Source organism: Aptenodytes forsteri, unplaced genomic scaffold (assembly GCF_000699145.1).
Source record: "Aptenodytes forsteri isolate BGI_AS27 unplaced genomic scaffold, ASM69914v1 Scaffold2, whole genome shotgun sequence".
Lineage (NCBI taxonomy): Eukaryota > Metazoa > Chordata > Aves > Sphenisciformes > Spheniscidae > Aptenodytes > Aptenodytes forsteri.
In genome coordinates, this window is record NW_008795695.1 from 9,222,850 (window position 1) to 9,237,396 (window position 14,547).

The 14,547-nt window shown below is 42.3% G+C and overlaps 1 protein-coding gene across 1 annotated transcript in view; it reads left to right on the forward strand.

Annotated features, from left to right (window-relative positions):
- Nucleotides 1–14,547, forward strand: part of DOPEY2 (dopey family member 2) — a 53,549-nt gene that overhangs the window by 33,784 nt on the left and 5,218 nt on the right. Inside the window, exons 22-34 of the mRNA XM_009282974.1 lie at nucleotides 406–540; nucleotides 1,207–1,262; nucleotides 2,094–2,198; nucleotides 2,285–2,351; nucleotides 3,741–3,882; nucleotides 4,287–4,369; nucleotides 4,599–4,708; nucleotides 10,776–10,922; nucleotides 11,345–11,406; nucleotides 12,334–12,462; nucleotides 12,970–13,106; nucleotides 13,450–13,505; nucleotides 14,003–14,152. Coding sequence (XP_009281249.1) covers nucleotides 406–540; nucleotides 1,207–1,262; nucleotides 2,094–2,198; nucleotides 2,285–2,351; nucleotides 3,741–3,882; nucleotides 4,287–4,369; nucleotides 4,599–4,708; nucleotides 10,776–10,922; nucleotides 11,345–11,406; nucleotides 12,334–12,462; nucleotides 12,970–13,106; nucleotides 13,450–13,505; nucleotides 14,003–14,152 — 1,379 coding nt within the window. The remainder of the gene's footprint in view (nucleotides 1–405; nucleotides 541–1,206; nucleotides 1,263–2,093; nucleotides 2,199–2,284; nucleotides 2,352–3,740; nucleotides 3,883–4,286; nucleotides 4,370–4,598; nucleotides 4,709–10,775; nucleotides 10,923–11,344; nucleotides 11,407–12,333; nucleotides 12,463–12,969; nucleotides 13,107–13,449; nucleotides 13,506–14,002; nucleotides 14,153–14,547) is intronic.

The following is a 14,547-nucleotide window of genomic DNA, read 5'->3' on the forward strand; positions in this document are numbered from 1 at the left end:
GACAGTGTGGCAGTTTGCCTGATAGTAACAGCCATTTTTTATTCAATACTGGACTGTAATCTTAGGATTGCAACTTGCCAATTATATTTTAAAGACTGTGGATCAGCTCCGTTTCCAGAGGAAGGTTAGAGTTGTAGTATTCTCTGGAACTAAGCATTTATTCTGTGTAGAACACCTCTTTCTTTTCTGCTTTCATTTGAGCATAATGAAGCTGTTTTCATGAAGGTGTTGGGAGAAGATCTGTATATGACAAATTGTTGCATGCTTGATTTAACTTGTCTAATTTATGTTTTGTGTAAGTATTGATATTTGAATAATCGCACAAAAAGCTGTTTTTTCAACTTCATGTTTTGCCTGGTACAGTGATCTGAGTGGTGTGTCTTTTGTTTTGTTTTGTTTTTTCAGATTCTTCCAGTGGCTAGTGCATCTCAGCTTATTCTTGTGGACTTAATATGTGCACTTAATACATTGAAAATTGACACTATATTACATCTAGTCAAAGAGGTAGTCAAGAAACCATCACAAATCAAGGGCGAAGAGGTAACCATGAAGATAATTCCGTTTTCTTAATATATTCTATTCTGGATCTATTCCAATGTGTCTTCTAAATTTTGTTAGAAGGAAAGTTTGGGCTTTTTTCTAAATGTGTGATTCTCTTTTGCTCCTGAATAAGTTATGTTTTCAGAATGTGGGTTTCTGTGTTTTGATCCATCAATGTAAGTAGGTTCTTCATAACATTTTGCTAGAGAAGTTGCTGGTAATGAAAAGGTGTGGGGTCCTCCAGTACCAAAGATGATGACAATTTTCATAAAGCTGCCGCAGATATACAACTCAGTGACGCATTTCTCTCTCTCTACCCTTATCTGAACAGTTAGAAATACTTCACATTGAGTCTGCTACCTTCCAACTGGCTTTCAAGGAAACCAGTTTTGCTACCACGCATGCCGTGGCAGGAGCTCCTACAGCTCTCGATAAACTGTAGCAGATATTCCAAAGTAATGTGACTGCTTCTGAACTAGGGTCCTCTATTAAAGCTCTGAATTCCCTCTTACTGCTGTATAGATAGTTTTGCCATAGCTGGTCACCTGTTGGAGTACAGGTGGCTTCTAAGAAGGGTGTGTTAACCATTGAACACAAGTATGCAACAGCTGGGGCCTTCTTTTTTTTCTGATGGCAAATAATTGCAGTTTTGCTTTTATTTTTCAGAAATCTTCTCTTGCAGATATTCCAGTGCTGCAGTTCAGTTATGCTTTCATTCAAAGGTAATTTAGTCATTATAAAAGAGAATTTTCTGTTTGACTCTAGTTAGGATAACAGCCAGCATCACTATTTTTGCTTTACTTTGATCTTCGTATCACAATGTCACAGAACACCTTTATATAGGAAATGGTTATTGCCACTTCATTGTTAAGTAACAGACAGACACAAAACAACTGGGCTATGACATTATGTTCCATTGATCTGTTGATAATGCCAGTCTGAAAGCCTCGTTTCATACTAATAGAGCAACATACTTCAGGCATCTCATTAGCAAGGTACTGGTACAATTTCTTATGGTCTTTCTCCTTATCTGTTCTGTGTTGCCAGATGAATGGATAGAGAACTTCTCAATTCAATAAAACTGCTATGGCTGCAGTCTGTGCTGGAGATGTAGTGGGTCAGGCAGTTGATTTGGAAATATTCCTTTGATCAAAACTCTTCTTCACATACTTGGCTCTTCTCATACGGAAGCCTTGGGATATATCAGACTGTACAAATACTGTATGCAATAAGCTATGGAGATAAAGTAAGCTGGCGTGCAGTGGAGTGGTTAGCGAAACTTTATTCCTTTTCTTCCCCCTGAAGACGCAGCCCTCTTACAGTGCTGGCTGGCATACTGCATGTGCTGCTAGCATTTACTGCTGCATGCATATTGCCTGTGCTGCCGGATGTTTATACCACGCTGTTGGATCAGTTAGGAAGGGGCAGGATATAAAGGACTGATCCTGATGGAAGCTTTTAGGCCACCAAGTTACCCATGTATGTTGGTTTTTTGTTTTTTCCTTAACTCTAACTTCAGACTTACGTGTGTTTTGGTATTGTTTTTTTGGCAGGCTGCCTGTATCAGCCCTGCAGGAGAACTTCCAGCCCTTATTAGGACTTCTCAAAGAGTCTGTGCAGTTGAATTTGTCTCCTCCTGGACACTTTCTTCTTCTCAGGTACTGCTTAAGAGAGAAGGCGGCTTATAGATGCATTGAGTAGACCTGTCCAATTACTAACTCGGAGTGAATTGATTTTCCCACAGCACTCTGAATGACTTTGTGACTAGGACACCCACTCTAGAAAACAAAAAAGACCAAAAAGACTTGCAGGTACAGTGTATACATTTATACCTTTTAGTTCATAAGTCTGGCACTGTACATCTAAGTACAAGTGGAGATGGCCTGATCTGTGCTTTGTATCTGAATTCACCCGTGCTTTTAGAATGTGTGAATGTGCATCCACACATTGTGGCTTAGGCCTGGTAAATATGGGAGACTCAAATATGAGAGACATGATGCACAGAATGTCTCTAACAAAATTTTGTCAAAAATGCATGAAATTGCAGTGGTAGCTATGGACTTTTCAAAGGTGTTTTTCTTGGGTAATTTTATGATTTTTCTCAGAATTTAAATCATAACACAAGTGTGATGTCATGAGTTCATATCATATGTGTAAGTATTGAAATCTCAAAACTATCTAGGAAAATTAGTAGCGTAATTATCCTTGAAGCTCATAGCTGTGTTTGGCAATGTAAATGACTGTCAGCTCACCTTTTATGTAAAGAAGAGGTGGAGTAGAGCAGGATTCTCTTCCTATACTGATTGTGATTTCACCAGAACAGTTTAAGCACTACCCACATAGGTGGTTTTGGCTCTGAGCCAACATAATGCTACCTGTGAGGCGAGACAGTGTTATGGTTACTTTAGTGTGCCAACAGAGAAATTAAGTCTCCACTTCTTCTGCTTCAGACACTGGCCAGCAAAATGGTCTCCACTTCTGCTTCAGACACTGGCCAGCAAAATGACGATGATGGTAAAAAGACAGTTTTGCCGTCTTACCATCTTACAGCCTCTTCACAAGTGACCTCTGCTTTGCTTTGGATACTTGGGATTTGGTTTCCTTAGAGTGACCAGCTTTCATTTCACTGGGAATTAAATATGCTGAAGGTGTCTATGCACATAGTTTGATGCTGTGTCTTGCTTACCCCTAATAGAAAGACTGAAATATGAACAGATGGATTGCCATAAAATAAAACCCTGCCTCACCTAATGCTCTGCCTCACTTAATGTTCTCCAAATATAAAAGGAATAAAAAGGAACAGTGTTCAAAACAATAAAGGCATTGGTATGCCACTTCTGAGGGACTGAACAATTCAGATCATGTCTTTGACAGATGACAGCTGATGTGTAAAGTGTGGCAGGACTGAGGCCAAATTGATACTATGTTAATGGCTTGCATGGAAAATCATGACTAAAACCTCCATGATAAGCTAACTTAAAGTTTTTCCTGCTTCTCGTTTTCTTGCCTGTTCTTATTTGAAGTGAGCAGTAGGTAGTTATCTTGAGAGCACAGAGAGTTAAATCGGAGATTTACGTTTCGAAGAGATAAAAGTGCCTACTTCTGATCCTCCTGGCATGTTCCATACAAAGAGGACTTCACTGGATTGGCCAAGTGATGATAGCTTTCATCTGATGCCACATTGTCTGGTTATGTTATAGGACGTGACCCAAAAAATCTTGGAGGCTGTAGGGACTGTTGCTGGTTCTTCTCTGGAACAGACTAGCTGGCTGAGCCGGAACTTAGAAGTGAAAGCTCAGCCTCAGATTTTACCAGATGACTTCAACATTGAAGATGTGAACGGTAATGTGATTTTGTCTGACTTTCCGCTGCTTTTTCTCTTCTGCTTAAGTCAGTGAAGAGTACAAGGTGTTTGGTAGTGTGTAGTTCACATGAGAAGGGAGTAATACAGACAAAAAGTAAAACCAAAAGTCTGCATTATCCTCCAATAACAATGTCAACCTAAGCGGGTTTAGTAAATATCTGCAGATTGTGTATAATACAGAGGAAAACTTACTGCAGGTGCGTGCAATACATGCGACAGAACAGCATGGGGCATGAGGTATGTCATTGTGGCAACGTCTGGAAGCATTTCACTATAATACCAATATGCAAATAACAGTTGGGTTTGGGAAGAAAATTAGCAAACAGCAAAATTTAAACATGTCTTGTCTGAAGGGAAAACTAAATGATTTTGCCTCTTTTAGATACATCAGTGGCACCATCTTCAATGGTTTCTGCCTCTGCTCCTTCGATATACAGTGTCCAAGCTCTTTCTCTCCTTGCAGAAGTAAGTAGGAACAGTTTCGTAGTTGCTGCTCTCATCTGTGGGGTGGTTGTTTATTGATATTGTTGAGCAGAGGAATACATTAGGTTTTCCTGGTAGATTAAATGGGAGCTTAAATCTTTATTGAGGCATCCCATGTGCACACACATTCTAGCCTGAAATATGGCATGCTTTCCCCTTTTGTCAGAAATACCAACTAAAGGTTTAAAGAGACATTCTTTTCATTTTTAAGGTTCTTGCTTCTCTTTTGGACATGGTTTACCGGAGCGACGAGAAGGAGAAAGCTGTGCCATTGATTTCACGTTTGCTTTATTATGTATTTCCTTATCTACGCAACCACAGGTGACTTCTCTCTCTGCACATGTGATTTTTTTCCTTACATCTGATTTTTTTGACCACAGTGTAAGACTTTTGCTTGTTCTTCTTCTCAGGAGTGCTTAATAGTCAAGGGGAACTGTAAGAGTTGGAGACCTGAGATACAAAATCTCGTATAAATAATTCTCTAATTTAGTCGCCAACTGTATAGGACAGAGAAGTATGTTCTCCCCTTCCCGTACCATACGGTTGATCTTTTGCTCTAGAAAAAGTCTCATTATTCTCATTAATAAGTGAAATTTTCCCTAAGGAAGGGCAACTTCCTTTACGAGCCTTAGACCTGTAAAGCTCCTGTGCTCAGACACTGCTGTCCTGAATCACACCCCAGAAGAGCTTCTCTCTCCACTCACTGTGGAAGACCTAGGGAGCGAGGCACAGTTCGTTAAAATAAACCTCTGGGAATACTTTTCACCACCCTCTTCCTGCTGTTCACACACACATGCCTCCCAACTGGAAGAGCACAGGTAACGAGCATAACTAATTGGTGTTCGGGCCGGTAAAATTTTGTAACAACTATTTTGCAAAGTTGCTCAGCTGTAGAGTCACTGAGCCTGTCAGCTGTTCTAAGTTCTCTGTGCCTTAGTTTTCTGGTGATCTTACAGCTTAAATGAGCCGTCCTCCACAGTAGGATAATACAAAACTTCCCTTTTGGGAGGATTATCTTACATATCCAGCAAGTTTATGCTAATAATGCTAAATCCCTTCTCGGCGTAGACATCTAAAAGTAGTCTGTCAACCCTGCCGTACCAAATGTTTGCAGCATTAGGGACATTGCCATGCTTTGCATTAAATGGTGGTTTTGTGCTTTTAGGGTGTTTTTCCTGACTGTTCTTTTTCCTGTAATGGATGATCAGAATTCAGGATAATACTTGGTGGCTATGTTTACATTAGCAATTTGATTAGAGCAGTAGTGTAGTTTTGAAGTGAATCTCTTGATTTGTCTCCATTTATGAAAAGCTGGTTCAGTACTCCAAGCAGTTTTAGTGCATGAACTAAATTCCTTTTGGAGGAAACTAATAGAAGCTCCTATACAAAAGTGACCCAACAGGGCTTGCTAATTCCTGACTGCACTGCCATGAGGAGGTCTAGCACATACATACCAGATGTGCCAGTATTTGTTTGACAGAAGGCTATCAAACTTGGGATATCCTGAAGCTGTTCTTGTGAGCCAAGTTATGCTGCCCTACTACTTGCTGTCCACTGTGGGCCCTCAGCTCTTCACTGCAACTGATACCTGTCTTTCTGCTGCTTCTTCCTTATCCTTCTGTGTTTCTTCTGGCATGTCATCCCTTCCTACTTTATCTGCCCTGTTGCTTTTCTCCATTGCTGAACGCTGTTGCTTTTATTGTCCTTTACTATCATTGCTTTTCAATTTCTGCCCATCTGACACCTACCTTTTCTGCCTGTTGGGGAAGAAGGGCAACAAGGAAACAATGCCACTGCTGAGTCTTTCCTGTGAAGTGGTCAAAAGTTTGTTGGTAGTCTGGATGAAGACCGGGACAGCAAACGGAGATAAGGAACAGCACAGCAGACATGTGCCCACTGCAGAAAGCTAGAAGAAATCTTCAGGTACCCGCTCACTGCCAAGCCTGCAGCCCATTTCAGCTCAAGTCTGAGGGCCACCATGCAGTAGTATCTAGAGGGGTGCATGCTGTCCCTGAACCCTACACGGACAATCTGGGCAGGAGCACATCCAGGGACCCTTTTCATCCACGGACTCCTTTCCACACCACAGCAGGCTTCAGGAGAGCTGTTGGCTAAAACCCAGGTGTGTGTACAGATTTCCATGCTCATTTTAATGGTGACTTTGTGAGTGAATTAATTAATGCCTTCATTTTTGGTGGGAATTAAGGTATTTTGTTCAGAGCAGCAGCGTAGCTGTATAAATCATTGCTCTGACCGCAAGGGTTGCTTTGTCTTTAGAAGCAGTTGCCCTGGGACCATGAGATGTGAGATAAATCTTCCACATATTAGTCACCTGTGTCAGAAACCGTGGGTTGTGCCTGTGGACCTGCCTCAGGCTGGGCAGAGTGTCAGCTGTGTGCACAGCACCTTGGGATAACACAGCCCCCTCTGGGCTTCTGCGATAAGAACATGCTGCCAGTGCCTTTCCTTCCCCCACCAGGCAGCTGCAGGCTGATGGTCTGGTGCCGGCAGCGTTCATTCAGACCATGAAGCAGTCTCTAACTGAGGAGCCATGGAGTTTTGTGGTGACGCTTAATTCGCTTTGCATACGAATAAGCCAAAAATATCACTGGCTGTCCCACCCTCGCCCAGGCACTGGCAGTGGGCGGCAGTAGTGCAGGCTCCCCAGCGAAGCTTTGACTCCACAGGGCACAAGGCGCAGTACTGCCCTTGTCCCTGGTTGTGGCAGACAGCTTGCTGCGGGCACTCAGCTGGGGCCATGCATCTCCCACGGTAGTAGGGTTAAAAGGGACACTGTCACATCTGCTGACATGTTGTTGCTGCTCGCGGAGCTTTGAACCCATGTCATGTCCTAACGTTATCCAGCAAACTTCTGTGTTGGGGCATTCTGAGTATTGATTGCAGGTGGAGGGACAGCCCGTACTGTTGTGTGTGTCCCCTCAAGCACACAGGTCTAGGTCATTACTCGGTCTGGGCAGGCAGGAGCATGGCATGGAGCACATTGAGAGCACACACTGACAGAAGGCCCTCTCTGTGCTCAAAAGCCTTAACCCTGGCTCCTTGAAGAAAACCAGAGGCTAGGAGGAGGAAGGCCATAGGCAAGAAACTATCTTGTATCTTCACAGGCACTCGGGGACTGATGGGTTTGCTCTTCTCTCCTCCACAGAGTCCTCTGAGAAGGGAGTTGCAGCGATGTCCCTCCACCTTGTTCCCATGCTGCTGTGGGCAGGAGGCAGTATGCACCCCACGGGGCTATCTTTGAGCACCCAGAGGCCAAGACAGCACTGCAGAGGGAGGAAGATGACAGAGGCTGTAGTGGAAAGGCATCTGCAGGATGCTGAGCATGACTGACATGGCTCATGTGATACCAGACTGGTAAAAGCTTGGGAGCAGGAGGCTCTGAAGAGGTGGGAGAAGGACAGCCTCAGCAGGAGGACCAGTGAACTATCTTCCCTGGCAGTGGTGGTTGCTGGGCATTTGCTGGAAGAAGCAGCTCTGCCTGCTGCCGACCCTCTCATGGCTGATGCCTGGGTGGACAGCAGAGCCCCCATCCGTGTGTGCAAGTCAGTCAGAAGGGTGAGGTGTGGTAAGAGGCATGTAGACTATAGTCTCTATAGGAGGCTATAGGACAGGCCCTCTCCTGTCCTCTCCGTTCCCATCAGCATTGTGTTAGTTAGGCCTTGTTGGCCAAATTCTGTTAATTTTGTCTCTGTATAGACCCTGTTGGCCCACAGGGGAGTGTACGTGGTTGTGTTTGTCCTCTCCTCTGTTTCTATTCTAATAAGGTACGAGCTGTATTTCCCCCAGGAACTGAAACCTTTTGTTGTCTGAGCTTTGTGACAGCTATTTCTGTTTAGCTGTAGGTATTCCTCCCATCTGGGTTTTTGGCCTTCACTTAAAGTTCCCCTTTCTGTGTATGTTAAGTAATGGAAAGAGGCTGTGGGATGGACAGCAGAGCACTGGGCAGGTCACAGGACCCATCATGAAGTAGAAAGAGCGCAGCATCTCCCTATACTCTGCCTAGTTTTTCAGCCAAAAGCATAGGTGTGGGAGAGATGGGTGATATCCTCTGTCAGCTAAACAGTATAACCCTTTTCCCACAGGGACAGGAGGAGGGAGAAGAGAACGTTTCCTTGCTGTGCAGGCTTCCTTCTATCTTCCAGGGCCTTATCAGCTGGTCCTGCTTCCTCAGCCTTCCTCATGCATTCCTCCCCCCCCTTTCTCCCAGTGCTATTCACAGATGTCTTGGAAAGCAAGTCCTCCTTTTTCTAGCAGCTCCCTGCGAAGTGGCAGGAAGCAACGCTCCCCTTCCCTTCCCTGCTCGCCCCCAGTTCCATTTTTCTGAGTTGCAGCTGCTCCTGCTGTAGCAGGTATCGAGCTTCCCCTCCTCCTGGCTGCTACCTTTTGGCTACTACGCTTTTCTGAGCAGACCAATCTATACTGAGGCGTGGGAGAACATCACCCACAGCTCGCGGGTTGGGGAGGGGAGCGGGGATTGTCTCAAGTGTTATTTGGGTCACAGTCAAAACCACTAGCCAGTATACAGTAAAGAGCAAAAAAGGATATAGAGGGTCAGGGAAGATATAACTAGGCATGCCTAAAAGGCATGATGGGTTGAGTGTCACTGGGAAGTGAGCATTAAAGACAGCAAGCCTCCGGGTGCAGCACGGTTTGGAGACATTTCCATGCTCCCTCTCAAGGGAGATGGATTAAAAAGGATGCAGAGAAATTTTGGGAAGCTGTTCTTTTCTATTCATTATATTTGTGCATTTTCCGTTGTATCTATTACAATGTTTTCTGCCTACTTCACCCCTAACCAAGTCAGTCAGATTCTTGATCTATGGAGCGTATGTCACTCTTGTTGGCCGGGGCATATTCCATTGTGCACATGCATCTGGTGCCCTCACCATTTGCAGCAGATATGGAAAACCCTGCATACAGCCACCACTGAAACTGTTCCTGGGAACACTGGCATCATGCTGCCGTGCTTGGCCTGCTGCGAGCCAGTGGCTGCAAGCCAAACACTCGTTCCATCTCTGCCTCATGAGTGGAAATGGCACAGGTAAAATTGGCGTGGACACCACTGCTGTCAGGATGTCCTTGTGAACTGGTGCAGGGGATAAATGACAACTTCTGCAATGCAAATGGAGATCTGAACGCCAGGAGTCAGCCAGCTTTTTTTTTTTTTTTTTTTTTTTTTTTGCGCAAAGAAGATACTACCATGTCCTTTGGTCTGAGACTGATGGTTCAAAAGACATGGCCATCAGAGTCCTGATGAAGTTGCTGAGATGCCTACAGATGTCCCTTGATGGTTCTCCAGTGTCAGCCTGGCAAGGCCAGCAGTCCTTGTGATCTGTGTAGCCATAACCATAACAAGATGGTCACTGGTTAAGAATGTGGAGCCCCCATCGGGCCCAAAGATGGGCTGTATGATTTTCATGTCACTCATACACACTGCTCAGCAGTTGGACTGTAACCTCCAAGACTGTCTTCATGCCTCTGTCCTCCCCAGATCAGCCGGAGTTTGGTTGCAGGGCTTCGTAAAAAGGCAGTAGCCTCCCCTCCCCACGCACCTTGAAAACACAGGGGCTGCTGAAGCCTTCTGTGAAGGTGTGGTGCCTGCTCACAACAGAAGACCTTGACAGCATCCCTTCTCAAGCAAAAGTCGTGTTCCTGTCAGTCTGAGCACCACCTCCCCAACCTGAAACCTTTGTTCAGCCATGGGCAAAGCAGTGACTGTAACAAGGATTTGTAGCAGGATGCTGTTTGGCATCTGTGTCTTCAGTGAAACTGAGGTGCCAGAAGACAAGCATCAGTTCATGCAGGGTCCCTTCACCTTGCTCTTACCAGTTTCAACTTGAGCCCCATGCTCCTTCCCTACTGTGCCTTGCACAGCATGGTGTCCAAATTTGGAGTGGGATGGTGTACAGGGCAGCACAAGGAGAAAAAAAGCTTGTGTGTGAGATTTTTATACAGGTGATAATGACACGAGAACTGACACATAAGTGTTATCTGGGTGACAGATGAAGCCTACTGTGGTACTTTCTAAAGGGGTTTGCTGACAAGGATGCAAAGCTTATTGGAAACCTTTTTTGGGGGAAGTTTTGAACCACACCTGTACTGGAGATAGGCAGTACCATGCTGTGATACATCTAATCTGAAAATATCTCCCCAAACCAGGTACACTGGAAATGTGAGACGCTTCTGCACTAACTGTTTTGATCTACTGATCTCCTGCTGCTCTGAGTTATGAGCTGATGTAGACATAGCCTATTACTGAGACAATTTGGTTAGGAGTTCTGGGGAACCCCGGAGTTTATTTTCTGGTTACGTAAACTTAACTTTAATATATATATATATATTTATCATTATTGTTCTTTTCCCCCAGTGCCTACAACATTCCTAGTTTTCGTGCTGGTGCTCAGTTGCTCAGCTCATTGAGTGGATACGCCTATACCAAGCGAGCCTGGAAAAAAGAAGTTGTCGAGTTGTATATGGATCCAGCTTTTTTCCAGATGGACACTTCATGCACTCAGTAAGACATGAGATTGTAGGACTCCAAGATTCTATTCTGAATTTGCAAAGAAAAGCTTTAAAGGAGAAGGGCTCATATTGGAAAGAAAATTCTGTTTAGTACTTTCTTACAGAATGTAATAATGTTAAAAATGGGTCTCAACAACTAATTCTATGAAATGCATTATAAGCACTGAAGTTTTCATTATACTGCAGAAGAATAAACTTGTCTTATGCCGATACTCCCCTTAGCAATTAGGGAACTGCATACAGTAGAGCTGGAGGACCTAGAATGCAGTATGTGTTAAACCAAATAAGAGTGTGCGTATTGGATATCATTTGGAAACTGTTTCCTTGTATGGAATCTTTGACCAAAATATTTTCTGAGGTGAATCTATACCAAAGGTTTCTCTGGTTATCTAATTCCTTCTATATCTTATCCAGTTGGAGATCCATTATTGATCATCTTCTAACACACGAGAAAACTATGTTTAAAGATTTGATGAGTAAGTATCAGCTACTGATAACTTATTTCTACATTAATTTGAAATCTATTTTCATTTGAGCTATTGGGTACATTTTTAATATAGTAATGTATCAATAAAATGCAGACAATGCATCTGCATAATTGAGTATGTTGCCAACTTTATTCACAGCTAAAAGCCGTCTTAAGTTAATTCTGTATTTTGATCATGTCTAAAACACCCCATAAGTTTTTTTTTTTCCTAGAAATGCTAATGTTGGACTCCTGCATTCACATTTTGCCATAATTTTAAGTTGCTGAATTGTGACCTTTGCAGCCGTTCCCTGTTAGAAAGCAAGGAGGCTTTGGCTAACTTTGCAGGTGTCTGTATACTGGCATCGAGCTGTAGGAATGTGGTGCACCAGTACGGCAAACCTTTGAGCAATGTGCTTTGACCTCTAATTCAGGCTTGAGGAGAGTGTAGAAGAAAATGGGGGAAGGGATGGGATAGAACCCCTTAAATTTGCGTGGAGCTTCAAAAGAAAAAGCAGCTTTAGTCTCTTCTTCAGATCTTTTAAAAGAATATTTGAAGGGTTACAGTGTGAGACTAATTCATAACACACTTTTTTTAACTATGTATTTTTAAACTAATCTCCTTTGTTTCTCAGTAAGTCTTAAAGCTCTGAGATCACTCATCTATGGATTTAGGAGACTGAAAAGAGGGGAAGATTCATGCACATAAGGGCAGAGATGGGTTTAAAATACTGGACAGCCTCATTGGAACTGCAGTGCTTGTTTCATGTAATTTTCCTGCTAGCGTGAGCAGATCTGGATCAACACCAGTCTATTATTCCAATTAGTAGACCGAAAGAGAGTTTTTCTTTTTAAAAGATTTCAGGACATAGGAATTATTTTCAGCCCAAAACACAAGAAGCCTTTATATAGTAGGTAATTCATATCTCTGTTATAGATATGCAGAGCAGCGCCTTAAAACTGTACCCAAGTTTTGAGCAAAAAGCAATGTTGTTAAAGCGGCAAGCTTTCGCTGTCTTTAGTGGAGAGATTGATCAGTATCATCTCTATCTTCCATTAATACAAGGTAAGATTTGTAATTTCACCTGCCTTTTTTTTTTCTCAGCTGTAACACATACATAAATTGTGTAAGAAAGGAATGTCACCTATTTTCCAACATGCACTTCCATTTTTTAAAAGTTTTTAACAAAATTTATGATGCTGTGAATCTCTGAATTCTAACAAATAAATAATCTCATTAAGAGGGAGACAAGAATCTGGGTTCCAAAGCCTTTGGTCTGGAAATATAACTAGAAACATGATTATTTTGTGGCAATCTTTCAGCCACTCTTGAGCTGTTGTTCTCTTTTAAATGTCAGTTTTGGCAAAATTTTGTCCAATATAAAACCACGTCTTCAAACTTTTTCTGAATCACAATTTTGTTAATAGAGTGCAAGGGACTCAACCCAAAACTGATGATAAAGCACAAATTTTGTTTTGCCACCTTCTACGTTTTTTTATTTCCCAAAACAACACATGTTCAGGAAAATACTACTTTTTTTTTTTCTTTCTACTTTTTTTATGTTTATTTCAGAACGACTGACTGAGAACCTCCGTGTTGGGCAGACTTCTATAGTTGCCGCACAGATGTTTCTCTTCTTCAGAGTTCTTTTGTTAAGGATTTCTCCTCAGCATCTAACCTCGTTGTGGCCAATTATGGTAACTGAATTGGTAAGGAATAAGTAGTAATTTGAAACTAATTAGTGTGTGTTTTTTCCCATTTCACCTTTTTCTTCCTCCCAAATACACTCCCTGTTTGAAAAAGGGAAATGTTTTCCTAGTTTTACATTAGTCTGATAATTTGGGAAAAGAATTAACAGTCATTAGGAAATACCTTTTTGATTAATTTTGTTGTTGTTGCTAATGTAATCTCTCACATGTTTTGTTAATTTGTTGCAAGTCGTAAGAGTAAACTAAGAGTCTGTGGTTCCTTATACTATGTGAAGCATATCTTTTTTGTGATTGAGTTCTATGAACGTTTCACCATCCCCACAAATAATTCATTTCTTTAAAGATTCAGATTTTTCTACAGCTGGAAGAAGATTTAACTGAGGAAGATGAACCATCAAAGTAAGAATTACCTTTTGTCTGATAGAGAACTTGTGAAAGCTGGTAACAATTGGGCTTGTTCTGTATCTGCAAATTTTTATTTATTTATTTATTTGATTCTCTACGATAGGGAGGAGACAACAGGATTTTTTGTTATTGCACTTGTGTATTTCCGGTACTGATGAATCATAGTTTGGGAAATTTTTTTTTTTAGCAGCTAAAATAGTGGTATGTTCAAAAAACATAAGTACCACTTATTAGTTGCAAACAAAAATAGAAGAGATGCTAAGTCAGCATTTGAGTATTTTAACATGTTGACATTTTTTCTGAATATTTTAGATTACTTTTTCTTCTAACAGCCTTTTATATTAATTACAGTGCTCATACAGAATAAAAATAGTTTTTGTTGGGCACAGGCGCAAGTGCTTGTTTGTGTAAATGTACACATTTCTGCTGAGTGAAAAACATCTAGTGGATTTATGTTTTAATGGTACATTTCTTAATTGTAACTAACACAGGAGCAACAGCAAAATAAGCAAACAGAAAGTCTCAGGTGATGGCAGTGGATCTGACATACAGCAGAATGAGCTGTCCTTGTACTTATCAGCTTGTAAGTTTTTGGACACAGCACTTTCATTTCCACCTGACAGGATGCAGTTGTTTCAAATGTAAGTCCTCTAATTACTTCCCTGTTCTCCAGGTTGTTACCATTCTTATCATAGAATAGTTTGGGTTGGAAGGGACCTCTAAAGGTCATCTGGTCCAAGCCCCCTGCCGTGGGCAGGGACGTCTTCAACTAGATCAGGTTGCTCAGAGCCCCAGCCAACCTGACCTGGAATGTTTCCAGGGATGGGGCATCCACCACCTCTCTGGGCAACCTGTGCCAGTGCTTCACCACCCGCAGCGTAAAAAATTTCTTCCTTATAGCTAGTCTATATAGATAGACTAGATCCCTTTAGTTTAAAGCCATTCCCCCTTGTCCTGTCGCAACAGGCCCTGCTAAAAAGTCTGCCACCATCTTTTTTATAAGCCCCCTTGAAGTACTGATAGGCTGCAAGAAGGT